We start from the raw sequence: 20,870 nt of genomic DNA, 5'->3' as shown, positions 1-20,870 counted from the left end.
TACAACTATATCCTAAATGAATTAGTGTATTTTGCATTATTTCAGTCACAGAGTAATCGCAAGAATAGCAAGGAGATGGACTTCTCTGCTTTATTAAGGACCACTTATTTTCCAAATCAGCTGCCTATTATATGAAATTATTAGTTTACAAATATAGATAAAATGTCCCCAGATCTGTTTTTTCCAGAATGGCCTCTTGACCTCTCTTTAGCAGATAGTTTGAGTTCATTCTTGCTGTCTGAGTGAACAAGTATCTGGGTTGTAAAGTTTGTTCTGAGGAACCCAGAAGATCCTCAGGGGCTTTTCAGGAGGCTGATGGGGTCCTCCCCTTCCAACTTCATGTTTATGTGAAGCTAGGTTTTTTTTTTAAATATTTTATTTATTTATGATAGACACACAGAGAGAGAGGCAGAGACACAGGCAGAGGGAGAAGCAGGCTCCATGCAGGAAGCCCGACATGGGACTCGATCCCGGGTCTCCAGGATCACACCCTGGGCTGAAGGCGGCGCTAAACCGCTGGGCCACCCGGGCTGCCATGAAGCTAGGTTTTATCTGTATACTTCAACCAAAACAATATGTTGTAACAATTGAATATAGAGGCAGATAGGGAAATCAAGATTTCTTCTATTAAGCCATATCCATTTTGAAAACTTAAAAAATTTTGAGAGAGATTTTTTTTAAGATTTTATTTATTTATTTGAGAGAGAGAGGGAGAGAGGGCACAAGCTGTAGGGATGGGCAGAGGGAGAAGCAGACTCCTCACTGAGCAGGGAGCTTGACTTAAGGCTCCATCCCAGGACCCTGATATTATGACCTGAGTCCAAGGCAGACACTTAATGGACTGAGTCACCCAGGTGCTCCAAGGGCAGTCTTTTTAATGTAAAATGGTACTACTTTTCCTCCTGAAATTTTTTTTTGGTTTCGCAAAGAGTTATTTTTCATTAAAAAATACATTATTTGTATTAACATGTAATAGTTACTGATTCATTTTTCATTATGAAGGAATTATAATGCCATACAGATCTTGGATCACATCTGAAGATGCCAACTTGTTCTTATTGACTCTTAGTGTTTTGTTGGGGTACATAAAACAGATACTCTGACGTTATAGCATTTCATTTTTGCTTCTAGTTGCAACAGTTTGCTTTTAAAAAGCACTCAGTTCTGTTATGCTTTCTTCTCTTCTTCCTCAGGTGTGTTTAAGTATCTTAAATACGTGGCATGGAAGACCAGAAGAGAAGTGGAATCCTCAGACCTCAAGCTTTTTGCAAGTAAACACATTTCTCTGAGTTTTACTTAAAAAATAAAGAACTATCTATGTTTTTAAAAATTTATTTTGGTGACCAAGAATAAACATAGTAAACCAAAAAAAGCTATAGGTGAATAGCTTATAGGTGAGCAGTTAATACAGTGGAGTCTCGTCTGAAATTTAGAATCTTAAGACATAAGATGAAAGTTGCACTTTTTCAAAATTATGTTTAAAAAAATCCAAATAAATAAATATTTAAAAAATCCCTAAGTTGCCCTTATGCTATGGTGCAAAAAGATAACGTAAGACTGATAATTTTCTCCTATCTCCCAGTCACTACCGGGCTTCAACTCATGTGAGTAGAATTTAATAAACTACTAGAAGTACATTTTCTTCTACACATAATATGATTTTTCTGTAATCTCCTTAATAATGGGACTCATCTGAGGCTCTGAAGCACTGTCCTAAAAGTCATAAAACTTGGGATTTGTAGTTCTTATTTTGCAGAGCATTTGACACACACATTTCATAGTCTTAAATTTTGGAAATTAATTTCCACATCCACTTAAGCACATAATATGTTATATAATATCCCATCGAATGCTTTTTGTTGATACTTTAACTTAATTCAGAGTCTCAGTAAAGAGATAGGTAAGCATATTAATAATATGGATTAACTTTTTTCCTTGTTTATTGAGGAAGCAGAAATAAATCATTATTGCTCATAGTAGTTCAAACTCACAGTTAAAGTTTAGTGTTTAAGGGGTGCCTGGGTGGCTCAGTCAGTTAGGCCTTCAACTCAGGTCGTGATCCCAGGGTCCCTGGATCGAGTCCTGCATTGGGCTTCCGCCTCTGCAGGGGGTCTGCTTCTCCCTCTCCCCCTGCCTGGTGCTCTTGCTTGTGTGTGCGTTCTCTCTCTCTCTCTGGCAAATACATGCATACATACATACATACATACATACATGAAAGGAAGGAAAGGAAGGAAAGGAAGGAAGGAAGGAAGGAAGGAAGGAAGGAAGGAAGGAAGGAAGGAAGGAGGGAGAAAGAAAAGGAAGGAAGGAAAGATAGAAAGAGAGAGAGAGAGGGAGGAAGAAAGAAAAAGAAAGAAAGAAAGAAAGAAAGAAAGAAAGAAAGAAAGAAAGAAGAAAGAAAGAAAGAAAGAAAGAAAGAAAGAAAGAAAGAAAGAAAGAAAGAGAAAAGAAAGAAAGAGAAGAAGAGAAAATTCTTTCGGATGTCACTTTTTTGGTTTTCTGAAAAGGCTTTGCAGCATCCTCATGAACTAAGAAAATAGTATCAATAATTTTTCCCTTTTTGTTAATGTCTAGACCAAGAAAAAAGAAGTTACATGATTCATGCAGAGAACTGTTTTCTTACAGTTACTAGAATATTCCTCCCAAGTAACTACTACTACATTTTAGAAATGATTATTTGATTCTAGTCCAAAAACTTTGAAATATTTTTTATGTGTATTACTCTTGTCAAACTAAGCTTATGATGAGTTTTACTACAAAAGGAAGTTCAGAGATATTCTGTTTTTCATGAAGTAAATTAGTGTTAGCTGAGAATTGAAGTTTTTGTTGAATTTATATAATTTTTAAAATAAATTTATAATTAATTTTCAAGGTTTCTTAGTTTAAAATTTGATTTGATTTTAGCTTTTATATTGCCTGTATACCTAATATATACAGAAAATCTTGTCAAATAAAGTAACTTAAGCTCAAGGGTATATGTCTTACAAGTTTGGAAACTTAAGTACCCATACATAAAAATTATCCTTTCTATACATTTCTTTTAGGGGTTTTCTTGTCATATATATAGTTCACAGAGCGAGAATTAACATAGTAGATATAGCATTTGTACACTTCTGTTCACTTAATATTAGAGCATATCCATTTTTCCGAGTTGTATTTTTATAATTTCTAATTGCTATTAATAATCTTTTGAGTTCATATACTATAATTGAACTGTGACTCCATTATTGACTAAATATTTTACTTGTAATTTTTTTAGTTTTATAAATTATACAGCAACTATATGATATTCTCTTTATTTTAGATAGTTTCCTGAATCTAGGTTTTCAGATCTGTTGCAAATTGACTTGGGCAGGAGCAAGTCGGCGCTCTCTTTTCTGTGGCAAAAGTGAATAGCCTTGTCTTCCTCCAGATCTTAGGGGGAAGACTTTGTCTTTCTCCATTGAGATCATATTATCTGTGAGTTTTTCACAAATTCTCTTCATGTGGAGCATATACCTCTTTACTCCTGGTTTGTTGAGTATTTTTATTTATGAATGGATGTTAGATTTCATCAGATGCTTTCTCTGCGTCTGTTGAAATGATTCTACTATTTTTGTTTCTTTAGTTTATTAATACAATGTATTATATTAATTTTTGGATGTTAGATAAGCCTTGCATTCTGGGATAAATCCACTTGGTCTCTTGGCATATAATTCTTTTTATATATTACTGGATATATATACTGAGGATTTTTGCATCTGTATTCTTTAGAAATATTAATCTTTTGTGAGGTTTTATTAACATTATACAAGAAACATGCATGTAAGCAGGAACACATTGCTCAGTATCCTCTGATACTTTCTTCAGGGGCAGACTAGAGAGGCTCAGGGAAGATTATTTAATTTCTTCTTGGTTAGATTTTGGGGGCCACTGTTGTTTTGCCTTTTTTTTTTTTTTTTTAAAGATTTTATTTATTTATTCATGAGAGACACAGAAAGAGAGAGAGAGAGAGGCGCAGAGACACAGGCAGAGGGAGAAGCAGATTCCATGCAAGGAGCCGGATGTGGGACTCGATCCTGGGTCTCCAGGATCACACCCCGGGCTGTAGGCGGTGCTGAACCGCTGCGCCACCGGGGCTGCCCTTGTTTTGCCTTTTTATTTATCACATGGGCACAAAGGATAAAAGCACTCTAGGAAGCCCGGGTGGCTCAGTGTTTTAGCACTGCCTTCACCCCAGGGCTTGATCCTGGAGACCCGAGTCCCGTGTCAGACTTCCTACATGGAGCCTGCTTCTCCTTCTGCCTGTGTCTCTGCCTCTCTCTCTTTCTCTCTCTCTGTCTCTCATGAATAAATAAAATAAAATCCTTAAAAAAATAAATAAATAAAAGTACTTTTGCCAGAATGAAAGTATTCCACAGAAATTTTTTTTTCCATAGAAATTTTTTGAAGGTTATATACAATTAAAAACAACTCCAAACTATTTTGAACAGTGGCAAGCTTTAATAAAATTGCTTGGTTTCTCTGTAGTGAGATTCTTAAAGAATCATGGTTATTTGTATAAAAATATCACATATTGGGGATTCCTGGGTGGTGCACCGGTTTGGCGCCTGCCTTTGGCCTGGGGCGTGATCCTGGAGACCCGGGATCGAATCCCACATCGGGCTCCCGGTGCATGGAGCCTGCTTCTCCCTCTGCCTGTGTCTCTGCCTCTCTGTCTCTCTCTGTGTGACTATCATGAATAAATAAATAAAATCTTTAAAAAAAAAAAAAAATATCACATATTGTATTCTTAGGCCATAGGTCTTATATCCAGCAGTAACATAGTAATAATAGTCTTAACTATTAGCACAATTTAAAATCAAAAGTCTTATTTATATTATATACATATATTCATATTTTTATATATATTTTATATCTATTTTTTCTTAAAATGGAAAGTTATGGAAATCATTCATTGTTTTATAGTCCTCCTCATTATCAGCATAATTTTCCAGAGGCAGGTACTTAACTATTTTAAAAGGCTAAAAGCATTTTACTAATTGTTTCCTTTACACCAAAGATGTTATTATTTCTTAAAATATAATTTCTTGTTGCAAGTTAATATTTTGGATTATAAACTCTACTTTCTTATGCTTGAAATATCTGTAATAAAATTTTAGATGCAACATGAAAATACAGGAAATCAAAAGTTTAATAACTCTTAAACGATGTGGGGCAGAGGGAGGCATATAGAAAATCAGTGTATATTCTGAAGAATAAGTCACAAGAATGGATAGTGGTAGGAGTATAGTGACCAAATGAATATATAAAATTGTAGGAGACTTACTGCTGACTACTTAAATGGCCTAGTAGAAGACCACACAACAGGGTTAATTTTTTTGTTTTGACACAGATAGTAAAAGGAAGCTGGTACATGGTTTTTTATTTGGTCAGTTCTGAACTAATTACAATGGAAACTTCTTGCACTTTTGTGGATACTAATATAAAACTAAAGAGGAGAGGGACTGTAAATTTAACCCATGAATAAAGGTCTGTAACTCATGACTTTGTTAAAGGATCAGAGGATTGACTAGGAGTTAGTGACCCTCCATTACAGAATGAAAATATAACTGTTTATTATTAACTTAAGTATAGCTATATATACAATATACTATGTTATGTAGTAAATGTTTTCCAGTTAATTACCAATTCAGTGTCAGTTCATGGGGATCCCTGGGTGGCTCAGCCGTTTAGCGCCTGCCTTTGGCCCAGGGCATGATCCTGGAGTCTTAGGATCGATTCCCGCATCAGGCTCCCTGCCTTGAGCCTGCTTCTCCTCCCTCTGCCTGTGTCTCTGCCTCTCTCTCTCTCTCATGAATGAATAAATAAAATCCTTAAAAAAAAATTTAAAAAAATAAAAAAATGTCAGTTCATGTTTTGAGAAAACATTTTAGGCAGATGTAGCTATGATAAACAGTATTTTTTTGTTTGATCCAGGTAGTACTTTTAAGTTTTGTTGATCAAAATGGAACTCATGCTGACCGCTTTTTTGCAGGCATCTGTTACATAGGGTAAAAAGACTTTTATTTTCAGAGTAGAAATAATTTTGTTTTGTATTTTACTTCTTCTGGATGCATGCTTTGATTTTTACTGAAAGAAAGAGTAGCTACTGTATATTAATTAAATTTATTTAGTGAGCACTACTACTTTGCTGCCACAAAAGTTTATTTAATTCTCACAGCCAATTTTTATGTAGGTGCTGTCTTCGTTTTACAGATGACCGAAAAAAGTTGTGAAGGGTTAAGTTATTCTGTCTACTGTGGTCTCTGACTTACATATTATACATTGTTCTCAGAGCTAGATAACTTTTAATATTTAAAAATCAAGTCCTTTTAAAAAAGAGAAATTTTTTTCTTTTCAGGGATTTATTAATGTACTGTTTTTTCATTCCCAGTTTATGGCTACAGTAAAGTGTGCCATGAAATAAAATGACTGAACAAGTCAGATAATCCAATGCTCCAGAAAATTCCATAAAGTAAATATTATGACTCCTATATTGTTGAGTTCACTGAAAAAAAAAAAAAAGAGGCATTTGTGTACTTCCAAAGTGGTATATGTTTTAAAATGCACGAGCACCTGAGTGGAGCAGTTGGCTAAGCAGCTGAATCTTCATTTCAGCTCAGTTCATGATCTCAGCGTTGTAAGATCAAACCCCACATTGGACTTTACACTCAGTGCAGAGTCAGCTTGAGATTCTCTCTCCCTCTCCCTTGGCCCCTCACACTTGTAATGTGTCTCTAAAATAAATAAATAAATCTTTTTTTTTAAAAAGGCAAATACGAGATACCTTTTAAAAAGTATTTTCCTTGGAGTAAAAATAAAGATTGCCTCATGCCTAGTTTTTTTCTTACAAGTGAGTATTAAGAGTGCATGGTTAGCATTATGCTTTTTGAGAATCAGGGCAGTGCAAGCACAATAATATTTAAATTGGCGTAGGATGTTTATAAACAAATGGGTTTTTTTTAAGCAGTTTCAAGAAATATCTTTATTTTTTTCAAGGATTCAAGAACATAAAATATACAAATACTATATGAGTTTACTGTACCTATTTTAATTTTACTTTTAATAATACAGTATTTCAGAGTCCTAATGATTAACACCCATTTTATGGTGATAAAAATATATGGAGAACATATTAAAAGATACGGTTTCCTAGTAATAAAAATGTCCCATTCTAGCTTGTCTTTATTTCTTTGTTCCTCAGGTGTTGGTGTCTGTTCAGTCCCTTATATTAGTAGCTGAGCCTTATTTTAATGAACCAGGATATGAACGGTCTAGAGGCACTCCCAGTGGCACACAGAGTTCTCGAGAATACGATGGAAACATTAGACAAGCAACGGTTAAGTGGGCAATGCTAGAACAAATCAGAAACCCTTCACCATGCTTTAAAGAGGTATGTTCAATAAAATTAATGAAACACTTTATTAAAGACATTATAGAATATAGTTTGTTAGTTTTGTACTTGACTATATTTAGACAATCTGTGGTATACTAAACTATACTTTTTAATCATAAAAGATAAGTAATAATATAAATAGAAGCGAATTTTAAAACCCCCTACTTTCTAAAAGGCATCTGACTATATTTGGGGACAATTTTTAAATTTCTTATTTTTAACAGTTAGCATTCTACTAGCAAACTGTCTATTTTATTAAAATAGTCCTCATAAAAATAACTCTTTTTTATTAGAGGTCAAGGTACTTTCTACATTTGTCTTGCAGATAGAAATTTTTCCCTTAAACTAATATCCATGTGTGAATATCGAAAAGACCTCTTCTTTCCTTTAGGATAAAGTTGGACTTAGTAAGTTTCTGAAACCTGTCTTCATATTCACAAGTACTTTTTATTTCACCACATTCTGAAAAGGGACTGTTCCTGTGGTTAGTTGTCTCTCCACAATCTTCCTAAAATATGATTGTATTCTTCATCCGTGGTATCAAACTACTTTATCACATCTTATTTTAACTGTATTGTGAAACATGTTTCTTTTTAAAAATTGCTTTTCTTCATCATCAGTTTCTTAAATTGTACTAGACACTCAACATTTTAGAGGAAAAATTGGCATGTTATCTGCCAGCAAATTGATTTTTAAGCTAACTAAGCAGTTATGTGTGGCTACTGTGTAGCATTGTACCTGAAATCCTCCTTATCAAATAGCAATGATGAGTATACTTTGAAAGAATGCAAAAAGATCATTTCTTCTTTCACTTTTGTTATTACTAAATGAATTCACACTTTGAATGATAAAGTTGGGTTTTTATTTTCACAAAGGCTTGAAATTTACCTTGAAATTCCATGGGAAATCACTTTTCTTCATATTACTGGAAATACAAACAAGTATTTCTTTGTGCTCTGAAGTGTATTCTGCCCCTTTTCAAGCTTGAGTTACTTATTTTAAGTAATTCATTTTGCACCCATATTGAATGTCAGCTGTTCTTAGGCACTGCGCTAAGGTACTCAGAACTCAAGTGCACTGAAGAAATTCATGCTATGAAAGGAGAATATAAGTTTTTCAAGGGCAGAAACTGACCTTCTTTTAGCCTTAAGATTCAAAGAGTGAATCCAGATATATAAACTACTTGATAAGTCTACTGGATTGTACTAAAGTTATTTTAACACTAAAACTGGACTCTTTTTTTTTTTTTAAGATTTTATTTATTTTTCATGAGAGAGACCAAAAGAGAGGCAGAGATAGATACAGGGAAAGAGAGAAGCAGGCTCTATACAGAGAGCCCTGTGTGGGACTCGATCCCGGGACTCCAGGATCAGGCCCTGGGCCTAAGGCAGGTGCTCAACTGCTGAGCCACCCAGGCGTCCCAAAACTGGACTCTTAATTCTTCCTTCCTTCTCTCTCTCAGTAAAAGCACCATCATTTAAGCCCTAAACTTTTACCACCTGTGACTTGATTCTTTTCCTAACATAACACATTCAGTGTAATGACAAATCCTGTTGGGCTCCATTCTTCAAAACATAATCAAAACCGGTGGTTAAAACCATCTTTACCATGACTGACCTATTTCAAGCCACCATTACCTCTTACTTGGACCGTTAAAGTAGTTTCCTCACTGGTTTTCCTGCATCCAGTTTTGTCCCTCTACAGAGATTCTCCACACATAATCTCATCATCTCACTCCGCTGACTTCGCATTATATGAAGAAAAACCCCAAGTCCTTACCATGGCCTACAAAGCCCTACCTTGTCTAGCCCCTGCCTTCTTATTCTTCAGCATTCTAGGAATTTAAAGGCTTTTGATACTGGATGTTAGGATGTGCAGCAACTGGAACTCTGATGCACTTCTGACAGGAATATAAATCAGTATAGCCTCTTTGGAAAACTCTTTTGGCAGGATCTGATCAGCTGAATATATGCTGAATGACTAGCAGTTCCACTACTTGGTATGTGCTTCATAGAAATTTGGTACATATTGAGTATAGAGAATGTTCATAACATTATTCATAACTGTCAAAAACTAGAAACCGTTCACTTGCCTATCAACAAAATCAATAGACATAAGCATAAGAAGCCAGGCATAAAAGAGTACTTTTCATTTTCATGATTCTTTTTATAAAAAGTTCAGAAATGAGTGAACTAACATGCTTAAAGAAGTCAGAATAGAGAGACACCTGGGTGACTCAGTTAAGCATCCAACTCTTGATTTCAACTCAGGTCATAATCTCAGCATTGTGAGACCAAGCCCTGAGTCAGGCCCCGTGCTCAGTGGGAAGTCTGCTTAAGATTCTCTCTCTCTCTCTCTCTCTCTCTCTCTCTCCCCACACACCTTCAAAAAAAAGTTTTTTAAAGAAAAAGAGGAAGTTAGGGTAGTGTATACCTATGGATGAGAATTATCGATGAGAGGTGGCACAAGGGGACTTCTGGCATACTTGATAATGTTCTGTTTCTCATCTGAGTAGAGATTACATTCGTGTGCACTGTGGGAAAATGCATCCAATTGTACATGTGATTTGTGTACTTTTCTGTATATGTTGAACTTCACTTTTATTTATTTATTTATTTATTTATTTATTTATTTATTTATTTATTTTTCACTTTTAAAATGTATTGAAATAAGCGTGTAAGTATTTATACTCAGTTGATGTATAATTTGTTGGTTCATACATAAACATTTTTTTCTGGAAGAAAAACTGTTAACATAAGGAACTCACAGTTGGGGGGTGACTTTTATAAAAAGCAGATAAGTATAATTTGAAGCGATCATTTTTCTTCCTTAGAACCTAGCTCACCTAGCTCTCAAGGGGCACCCCTGTTATGAATGCTTTCCTGATTTTCCCAATCACATGTGACCCTGAATTCCCAGGGGGGTTTTGGTCTTGTTTTTGCTTTTCTTTGTTTTTTCTTTATCTTATTTCATTTCATTTTAATTCTAGTATAGTTAACATACAGTGTTAATAGTTTCAGGTGTACAATATAGTGATTCAACAATTCCATACTTTTTGTTTTTTAACTATCTTTTTTGGTGTGCTCACCTATCTGGTTCTGTGTTTGTTGTGGTTCTTCGTGTCAGGTTATGCCTTACTTTTATGTCCCCATAGGCATCAAATGCGGCAATTGTTAAATGTAATAATAGTACCTTACTGCTATTTTATATCCCTTCCCAATTTTTCCTAAGAATACTTTGTAGGTATTACTGCCCATTTTTAGGGAAGATAAGCTTCTTGGAATATAATGGTTCACCTAGGATATAGAATAGTATTTTTTTTTTTAAGATTTCATTTATTTAGGGATGTCTGGGTGGCTCAGCGGTTGAATGTCTGCTTTTCGCTCAGGGCATGGTCCTGGAGACCCAGGATCAAGTCCCACATCGGGCTCCCTGCATGGAGCCTGTTTCTCCTCCCTATGCCTACCTATGTCTCTGCCTCTCTCTGTGTGTCTCTCATGAATTAATAAATAAAATCTTAAAAAAAAAAAGATTTCATTTATTTGAAAGAAAAAGAGAAAGAGCACAAGCAAGGGGAGTGGCAGAGGGAGAGGGAGAAGCAGGCTTCCCGCTGAGTAGGGAGCCTGATGCGAAGCTCCATCCCAGGACCCTGAGATCACGACCTGAGTTAAAAGTAGATGCTTAATGGACTGAGCCACCCAGGCACCCCCAGAATAGTATTTTTTAACTGTTACAGTATTTCCAAATTGGTCTAATTTCTCACTTAAATTTGTCAGTAGACTCCTACTGCTTATTATACAGGAAGAAATTCTGACTTTTCCAAGAGAATTTTTAAAAATTCCATATGCAAACCACAATGGCTTCAAGGAAGGTTAACTTTGGAGCACCTGGGTGGCTCGGTCATTAAAGCCTCTAACTCTTGGTTTCTATCTCAGGGTTGTGAGATACAGTCCCATGTGGGGCTATACACTGAGCCTGGAGCCTGCTTAAGATTCTCTCTCTCCCCTTCTCCCTCTACACCTCCCCCGTCCCCCACAAACATCCACTTGCATGCAAGCTTGCTCTCTCCCTCAAATAAATAAACAAGACAAGTTAACTTTATAAAATACAATCCACACTTGTTCCCTCTCTCAAATAAATAAACACCCTATCTATTTATAAAATACAATCTTAACTATAAATTAACCAGAAGATAAAATTAAGAAAGTAATAATAGTGCCTTTTTTTATGGCTCTGTTCTTATTTCTGTATCAATATCTTTGACATTTGTAATGTCTTTATTTAGGTATTTTTGTAGAGTTCTGTTTTAAAGGTAGAAAATTTGACAGTTTTTCTCTTGTCAATACTTTCCTAATTATTTTCTCCTGGCTATTTATTTACAGTGCTTACCTTGGTATTGCATTATATATGTCTTTATCCTCTCTGTGATATGATTAGCTGTTTGAATGTCTGGTTGCTGTAGATCTGGGCATTTCAAAACATGTCTTCTGATATCATTAGCCTGATTCTTCCTTGTTAATGTAAAATTCACTAAATTGAGTTTTGTGGAGACAAAATGATTGCAATTGTCTTTTAAATTTCATTTCTTTGTAATGCCACTTATTTTGTCTTCTAAATTCTGACCTGAACACATTTTGTTCCCTTGGTTGTTTTATTCTTAAGGTTATACACAAACATTTTTACTTGAAGAGAGTTGAGATCATGGCCCAGTGTGAGGAGTGGATTGCAGACATCCAGCAGTACAGCAGTGATAAGCGGGTAGGCAGAACTATGTCCCATCATGCAGCAGCTCTCAAGGTGAGTGAGCCTTCCTAACAGGAGCCCCTTGGTGGCTTTGGTCAAAGAGTCCTATATTCATTGGTAGAGCCGTAGTCACCAGCGGTAAAGGAATCAGAAGGATTCAAAGAAACATTTATTTTAAGTTCAGAGGCCTAAATTACTACCCAAAAGTCTGTAGAAAAGATAGATTAAATTTGACAGCGAGTTGACACTTCCTGAAAAGGATGTTGACAACAACGTGTGCTCTGTGAATGAGTTTTTGTTCTTTTCCCTTTTCTCTTTTGCAGTTTACTTTTCAATCTACCCAAGGTCCCCACCACCAGTTCTCCACACCAATGACTCTGGCTCCCCTCTCTGTTCCCATCTCTCCCCTGCAGGACTTTACCGTCACTTTACCTCTTCTGTGAACTTACTGCCATTCGGTTGCAGTTTAAGTTTCATTTTATGGAAGCCTGCCTTGCCTTAGATTACTTGAGTTTAAGCTTGTATAACACTGTCTATCTATGAAAATACTCACTTGGGGAACCTGGCTGGCTCACTGGAAGAGGATGTGACCCTTGATTTCAGGGTTGTGAGTTGGAGCTTCAAGTTTACTTTTTTTAAAGTTTAAAAAAAAATATTTTTTAATAATTTTTTTAAAAAGCTCTCATTTCACTGATCTAAATGTTTGTCTTTTCTACCACAGTTTTCATTTGTAGAGTGCTCTGGTTCCTCCTCTTCTCATGCTCTTCAATTCTTTTAGCGTATTTTTTCTTCCCCCTTCTGAATGATTATATACCTGATGGATTACATTTTGGCCCTCAGGGCCATTTTATTCTCTTTCTCTCTCAGTTGTATCTGTACCCTTAACTTTGGCCATTTAGTGTCTTTCTTTTTTTTTAAGTGTAGTTGACATAAAATTTTTATGTTTGCTTCAGGTATATAACCTAGTGATTCCACATTTATATATGTTACAAAGTCACCATGATAAGTCTAGCTCTTTGCTTTAAAGGCCATTCGCTCTTTTTTTTTTTTTTTTTTTTTTAAGATTTTATATTTTTTAAGCAGTCTGCACATGCAACATGGGGTTTGAGCTCAGAACCCTGAGTTCAGGAGTTACATGCTTCTCCAGCTGAGCCAGCGAGGTGCCCCAAAAGCCATCTCTCTCTGTCTCTTTCTCTCTCTTTTTAAAATTTATTTATTCATGAAAGACACAGAGAGATAGAGGGAGAAACAGGCTCTGTGCAGGGGGCCTGATGTGGGACTTGATCCCAGGACCCCAGGATCTCGACCTGAGCCAAAGGCAGACCGTCAACCACTGAGTCATCCAGGCGCCCCAGCCATTTTCTCTTTAAACAACTTTTCCAACTATTACCTGGTTTTTGATTTCTCAGAATTATATTATGGCATCTTTTCTTGGATGCTCTGTTATTACTTAAGTGAAGATCTCTAATTAGAATTTCTCTTCCCTCCAGTCAAGTTTTCCTCTTTTTTTTTTTTTAACAGAAATATAGCTAACATAATGTATAAATTTAAGATATAGAACATATTAACTTGATACATTTTATATAGTGTAATATGATTATCATTGTAGCCATAGCACCTCTGTCACATTGTATGATAATCATTTCTTTATTTTGGTTGGAACAATTAAGATATAGACTCTTACCAAGTTTGGTAATTGTAATATATTATTGTTTATAATCACTGCTCTGCTCATTACTCCAGTACCTATTTGTAGACTAGTTGCAAGTTTGTACACTTAAACAGCATCTTTCCCATTCTCTCACCCCCATGCCCTAGCTAGCCACATTTTACTCTCACTTTTATGAGTTTTTTTATTTCATTTATTTCAATTTAATTACAGTATAGTTAACATATAGTGTTATATTAATTTTGGGTGTATAATATAGTGATCCAACACTTCCATACAACACCTGGTGCTCATCACAAGTACACTCCTTAATCCCCATCACCTATTTCATTGAGCCCCCCACCCACCTCCCCTCTGGTAACCATCTGTTTGTTCTCTATGGTTAAGAGTCTCTTTTCTCTTTGTCTTTCTTCTTTTTTCCCATTGTTTGTTTTGTTTCTTAAATGACACATGAGTGAACTCATATGGTATTTGTCTTTCTCTGACCGGCTTATTTTGCTTAGCAGTGTACTCTAGCTCCATCCATGTTGTTGCAAATGGCAAGATTTCATTCTTTTTTATGCCTAAATAATATTCCATTGTGTATATATATGTCACATCTTCTTTGTCTACTCATCTGTTAGTGGATACTTGGCCTGCCTCTCTAATTTGGCTCTTGTAAAGAATGCTGCAGTAAACATAAGAGTGTATATATCCTTTCGAATTTAATGTTTTCATATTTTGGGGTAAATACCCAGTGTAGTATGATTACTGATCATAGAGTAGTACTGTTTTTAATTTCTTGAGAAATTTTCATAAAGTTTTCCATAGTGGCTGCACCAGTTTGCATTCCTATCAACAGTGCAAGTGTTTCTTTTTCTCCACATCCCCACCAACACTTGTTATTTCTTTGACTTTTTTTATCTTAGCCCTCCTAATAGGTGTGAGGTGATAGCTCATTGCGGTTTTGATTTGAATTTTCCTGATGATGAGTTACGTTGAGCATCTTTTCATGTGTTTGTTGGTCATCTATATGTCTTTGGAGAAATGTCTGTACCTGTCTTCTATCCATTTTTTAATCAGATTATTTGTTTGGTATTGCATTACACACGTTCTTTGTATATTTTGGATACTAACCCTTTACTGGATATGTCATTTACAAATATCTTCTCCCATTCAATAGGCTGTCTTTAGTTGTGTTGGCTGGTTGTTGTTTTTTGCTGTGTGGAAGCTATTTGTTTAAGAGGGGGAGTGGCAATGGAAGAGGGAGAGAGAAAATCCTAAGCAGGCTCAATGGCCAGCGCAGAGCCCAACACAGAGCTCAATCTCGAAACCCTGAGATCATGACCTGAGCTGAAATCGAAATCGAGAGTCAGACGCCTAACTGATTGAGCCACTAGGCACCCCATATTTTTAATTTTAAATCATTTTTCTCTATCTTAAAATCTTCAAATATTATTCAACCCCTCTTTCATGTAGTTTACTTGGTCAGTACTAGATCTTATCAGTGATGCCTTCAGGGAACTACTGGGAACTCCCCCCCCCCCCCCCGCCCATTATTTCTTTTTTATGTCCCACAGCTTTATCTATTTGACCAGGTTCCTTGGACTTAGTTTTCCCCCTTCTAGTTGTTTCTGTAGTCCATAACCAAATTGGTCTTCTCCAAACCTATGTTTAGATACCTCCTTTCTTTTATACACAAAACCTTAGTGGCAAAAGTCCATTTTCTTTGGCTTTGTTATGTCATTTGGTGTCTTGCTTATATCTCAGATTCTTTTATTCTGTTATTTCTCTGTCACTCTGGCCTAGAAATATCTATCCCTGAATCAGTCCCAATTTACATAATTTCAACTACATCTTTGCTGCTGAGTGCTACTTGAGAAGAGTAAGCAGCTACTTAGCTTAATAATTCCACAATAAAAGCATAATATCCCACCTCAGCTAGGCCCTTATAATCATCATATTTTTCCCTCTCCTTCCCTAGTTAACGTGTTCTTCTGTTGTCCACAGTGAAAGAGAAATTGGGGTAGAGAAACAAATTACCAGCATGTTGGGATCCCTGGGTGGCTCAGTGGTTTAGCGCTGCCTTCAGCCCAGGGCGTGATCCTGGAGTCCTGGGATCAAGTCCCGCATCAGGCTTCCTGCATGAAGCCTGCTTCTCCCTCTGCCTGTGTCTCTGCCTCTCTCTGTCTCTCTCTGTCTCTCTCTCTCTCGAATAAATAAATAAAATCTTAAAAAAAAAAATTCCCAGCATGTTAATATATTTTAAAATCTTACAAATGTCTACAAGTATGTAGCTGTTTTTATCTTGTTTATAGAGGTCTTAGGCATCCAACCCAAATTTAGGTTCTGTGAGGTCAGAGATTATATCTTCTTTAGTCTACTTCTTGCTTTAATATTGTCACTGTTGAACACGGTGCCTCATACGTAAAAATTGTTCTGTAAATTTTGGTTAATATTCAAAGTCATCTATTGACTACAGCAAATTGTCAAAGCCCTGGTGTGATATTTGAGATCATTTCTCTCCCAGTAGAAAATTATAAACCAAGACTTATTATTTGTAGAACTGTTAACATCCCTACGTCTGTATCTCAGTGGTAGCATGTGGTAGAATGCAAAACTGTGTGAGCTCTCTGGATCCTCTTCTTCACTGGTTTAAATTAGGAAAAAAAGGTGAGGGGGCACCTGGGTGGCTCAGTCAGTTAAGCATCTGACTCTTGATCTCAGCTCAGCTCTTGATCTCAGGGTCATGAGTTTGAGCTCTGTGTTGGGCTGTACATGGGTGTGGAGCCTACTTTTGAAACAAAAATTAGAATGTTTAAATTGTTTCTAAGGTATTTTCTGAGCATTAAGTGAAATAATTAGTGTAAAACAATTTGCAAATATTCTACATAAGACCTGGTACCGGGGATCCCTGGGTGGCTCAGCGGTGTAGTGCCTGCCTTTGGCCCAGGGCACGATCCTGGAGTCCCGGGATCGAGTCTCGTGTCGGGTTCCCGGCATGGAGCCTGCTTGTTCCTCTGCCTCTCTCTCTCTCTCTCTCTCTCTCTCTATGTCTATCATAAATGGATAAATAAATCTTTAAAAAAAATAAAAATTTAAAAATTTAAAAAAAGACCTGGTACCTGATAAATACTTGTTTACATTCAGTAAAATAATGGTACGTTTTTTTTTTAAGATTTTATTTATTTATTTATTTATTTATTTATTTATTTATTTATTTATTTATTTATGAGAGACACAGAGAGAGAGAGACAGAGAGGCGGAGACACAGGCAGAGGGAGAAGCAGGCTCCACGCAGGAAGCCTGACGTGGGACTCGATCCCAGGACTCCAGGATCACGCCCTGGGCTGAAGGAGGCACTAAACCGCTAAGCCACCTGGGCCTTTATTTTCATTTATGAACTTTCTGTCAAAAATATTTAGGCAGAGGCAGGATGTATTCTAAGTCAAGAGATTGCTCTCTTTTAGCTTAAAAGTGTATAAGGGGCACCTGGTGGTTCAGTTGGTTGAGCATCTGCCTTTGGCTCAAGTCATGATCTCAGCCTGGGATCGAGCCCCACATCAGGCTCCCTTCCTCAGTGGGGAGTCTCCTTTTTCCTCTCCCTCTGCTGCTCCCCCTGCTTGTGCTCCCTCTCTCTCTCGGTCAAATAAGTAAATAAAATTTTTAAAAGTAAATTTAAAAAGCGTATACATCACACATGAATGGTATCTTATAAATCATTAGCAGTGCTGTTCCTGTTACTGAGATGGGGGCACGGGTAGGGTTTGTGAGCATGCTACTCTGGGCTTTTCAGCAATATCAATTATTTTGGAGTTAGAGATTTTTGCCTATGTTGTTCACTGCTTCTTACAGTAGCTAGTATAAGGAAGGTGCTCAATAAATATTTGTAGGCTTGATGCTTTGGGTTTTGTTTTAAACTCGGTTCCTCCCTCAAATGGTGTTATGTTAGAATGCCAGAGTTTATAATTCTAATATCACTTATTTTCCCCTGTTTAGCGTCACACTGCTCAGCTCCGGGAAGAGCTGCTAAAACTTTCCTGTCCCGAAGGCTTAGACCCTGATGCTGATGATGCCTCGGATATGTGCAGTGCCCCAGCAGATGCTGAGGAGACTCTAATGCATGATCAGGTCAAACCAAGCAGCAGTAAAGAACTCCCCAGTGACTTCAAATTATGAGCTGCATTGACATGGACTTCATAGACACAAAGGCTTTGAAGCACAAGCCAAATATGTCAATATTTGTATGTAAGAAACTAATTATGTAATAGTTATTGAAACTGAAACTATACTATGCCCTTAAGGAGATCCAGTTTAATTCAAGGTGATCTTTTATTTACCTGTACAAGAGTGTAAACTTTTTTGTGCTTTTATTTTTCAATTGTGAGAACCACTGATTGGTATGTTCAACAAATTTGTGTATACAAAGAAATGGATAAATCACTGATATATAAGGGAAACTACCTTAGGAAAGAATGTTTACTGAATGTTTATTTTATTTTTTTTTTACTGTAGAGTGAGGGGTTGTTAACAAAGAATATATATTGGTCATTCTTACAACTACTATTTAAAGTCAGCAACTTTTCACTGAATTTGATAGATTTTATGTTTGGCCATATCTTCATGCTCATCTTTGATTTCTGAAGACCTCCTACATACACTTAAATAAAAGTTAAATGGACATACTCCCTCTTTTTTGATTTACTGGTACATTTTTTAAATGAAAAATATGCCATAAAATGCATTATAGCTGGAGACTTGCACTTGTATGGATGAATTTATTACATTCAACGTATTTAATTTTATGCCTTCTAATTCTAAGATGCAGAAAAAATAAATGAACATGATTTTATTCTATGCCAACATTTGGGCCTGTGAATGTATCCGTTATTTGAATTTAAATATATGAGAAGGAATGGTCAACTTGAAAAGTCACTCTAAACTGATTTTTTCCTAAAGGGCTCCTTTTTTCCTGGACTCTGGTTTTATTACTAAAGTCACATGTATGTATTCAAACATTGAGGCTCTGTGGAGCAGAGAGGATACCTCTCTGGTGCTGTTACAGTACGTTCTGTACCTGCCATATAGGCTCATTTTCATGCAAATTCTTCTTAGAGCCAAATAAATAAAGACTTAGGTGTATTAGTATGTCTTGTTTCTAAAACAGTTTGCCATGGTGTGAAATGCTATTTCTACAAAGAATTGGACTCTTTCAAGACCTAAGCATGGGAAAGGAAAGGATATTTTTCAAAAACCAATTATCACAAACTAAAAGCTAAGGTGATTTTTGACAATATTTATATAAAATGAAGTGGCGTGTGGGAACCTTGAATCTGGAGCTACCAGAAGGAGAAGCTATATTCTGAAGAAAGAGCTGCTCTCTGAAGAAAAGGGGGAACTAGGAAGCATGATGCTGACATACAAGGCACAGTGCTCCCTAAGCTTGGATGAAGGAGGGGACAAACTGCATGGGACCAGAAAATGCAAAGTTCTAAAACACTTACTGTTAGGTGCAGTGTGTGGTAAGCTAAATACACCAAGGATGACAAAATAGAGTCCATTCCTGAGAAAGCAGAGTCCATTTAATGCCATCCACACACATGCCAGCTAAAATCTAGGTATGAAATGATCAGCAATAAGAAGCAAAATACAGTCATCTGTCTTCCGGGTTTTTGGTTTTTGTCTGTCAGGGTCCTGTCAGGGATGGATGATAAAAGCTACTATAGCAAGTATAGTGTTTGCCTCCAGCTTGGAATTTTATTTTTAATCATTAAAATAAGGTTAGGTCATTTTTTCCAATTCACACCACTAGTCTTCAGAAAGCTTTACAAGAGGAAAGTAAACAGTACCAGTACTATAAGGTCCAGTTCATGTTTTTAAAAAACCAATATCTTAAAGTCTAAATTTGAGACTGATTACTCTTTAAAATGGTTCCATCTTGGATCCTGACATTATACCAGCAAACATTTAAGCACTCATTCTGGTAGTAAGTACAGGTACCTGCACTTGAGGGTGGAATGACAGACATGGAAACATAATGTCAATATAATCGGTAAGTCCTCTGAAAAGAGTTCTTTACAGGCTACTATTGGGAACACAAGGGAAGAACACTCAGCTCAGGCAAAATGTCAGTGGGCATTGAGGCAATATGGTCAAGAAAGGCTTCATCAAGGAAGATAAGATATCTTGAGTGTTGAAAGATGAAGATAAAAAAAGTCAGGTAAGGACACCTGGGTAGCTCTCAGTTGGTTAACTGTCCGACTCTTGATTTTGGTTCAGGTCGTGATCACAAGATTGTGGGATTGAGTCTCTCATCTGGCTCCATGCTCGGCACAGTCTCCTTGAGATTCTCCCTCTCCCTCTCTCTCAAAAATAAATAAGTCTTTAAAAAAAGAAGTTGTTAGCCAAGCAGAAGTTATTACAGACATAAAAGAACAAAGGGAAAGCTTAAGTTAATAACATAATTGGGTTGTAAGAGATAATGTAGGATAGTCCAATGAAATGTAGGCTGTGATGTTAGATAGGAGAGCTTAGATCATAAAAGACTGTCTTGTTCAGAAGCTTTCCACCCTGTGGGTGAGGAAGATGAGGGGAGCAATCTGGTCATACTCTATTTTAGAGGATGATTCTACCAACTATGGGGAGGCAATAACGCTTAGGTTATTTCTGTCTTTCTAATTATAAATAATGCTCTAGTTAACATGATCAATACCTTTATTTCTTTATAAAAGCCCTCTAGACGCGATCCTGGAGACCCGGGATCGAATCCCACGTCGGGCTCCCAGTGCATGGAGCCTGCTTCTCCCTCTGCCTGTGTCTCAGCCTCTCTCTCTCTCTCTGTCTCTCTCTCTCTGTTACTATCATAAAATAAAAATAAGAAACAAATTAAAAATATATATACAAAAGCCCTCTAGTCCAGGTGGTAGATCATCAACTAGGACAAAGAGGTAGAGAAGAGTGAGGAAATAAACATATTTTTTGGTATAAGAATAACTGCAGCATGTTTACTGGCTGAGGAACCTGGGGCAGTGGTTGGGTGGTAGAGAGATGGAGAGGGTAAGC

General features: G+C 36.5%; 1 protein-coding gene across 15 annotated transcripts in view; it reads left to right on the top strand.

Annotated features, from left to right (window-relative positions):
- BIRC6 (baculoviral IAP repeat containing 6) overlaps positions 1-18,673 on the top strand; it is a 230,162-nt gene extending 211,489 nt beyond the window's left edge. For all 15 annotated transcript variants that reach the window (XM_077843663.1, XM_077843665.1, XM_077843658.1 and 12 more), the window contains 4 exons: positions 1,194-1,271; positions 7,226-7,414; positions 12,080-12,214; positions 17,808-18,673. In XM_077843663.1, the coding sequence (XP_077699789.1) occupies positions 1,194-1,271; positions 7,226-7,414; positions 12,080-12,214; positions 17,808-17,987 (582 nt within the window). In that variant the 3' untranslated portion in view covers positions 17,988-18,673. The remainder of the gene's footprint in view (positions 1-1,193; positions 1,272-7,225; positions 7,415-12,079; positions 12,215-17,807) is intronic.
- The last annotated feature ends 2,197 nt before the right edge of the window (positions 18,674-20,870 follow it).

This window comes from Canis aureus, chromosome 12 (assembly GCF_053574225.1).
Source record: "Canis aureus isolate CA01 chromosome 12, VMU_Caureus_v.1.0, whole genome shotgun sequence".
Classification (NCBI taxonomy): domain Eukaryota; kingdom Metazoa; phylum Chordata; class Mammalia; order Carnivora; family Canidae; genus Canis; species Canis aureus.
Note: the sequence above shows the minus strand (reverse complement) of the source record. Positions and strands in the feature narration are given on the sequence as shown.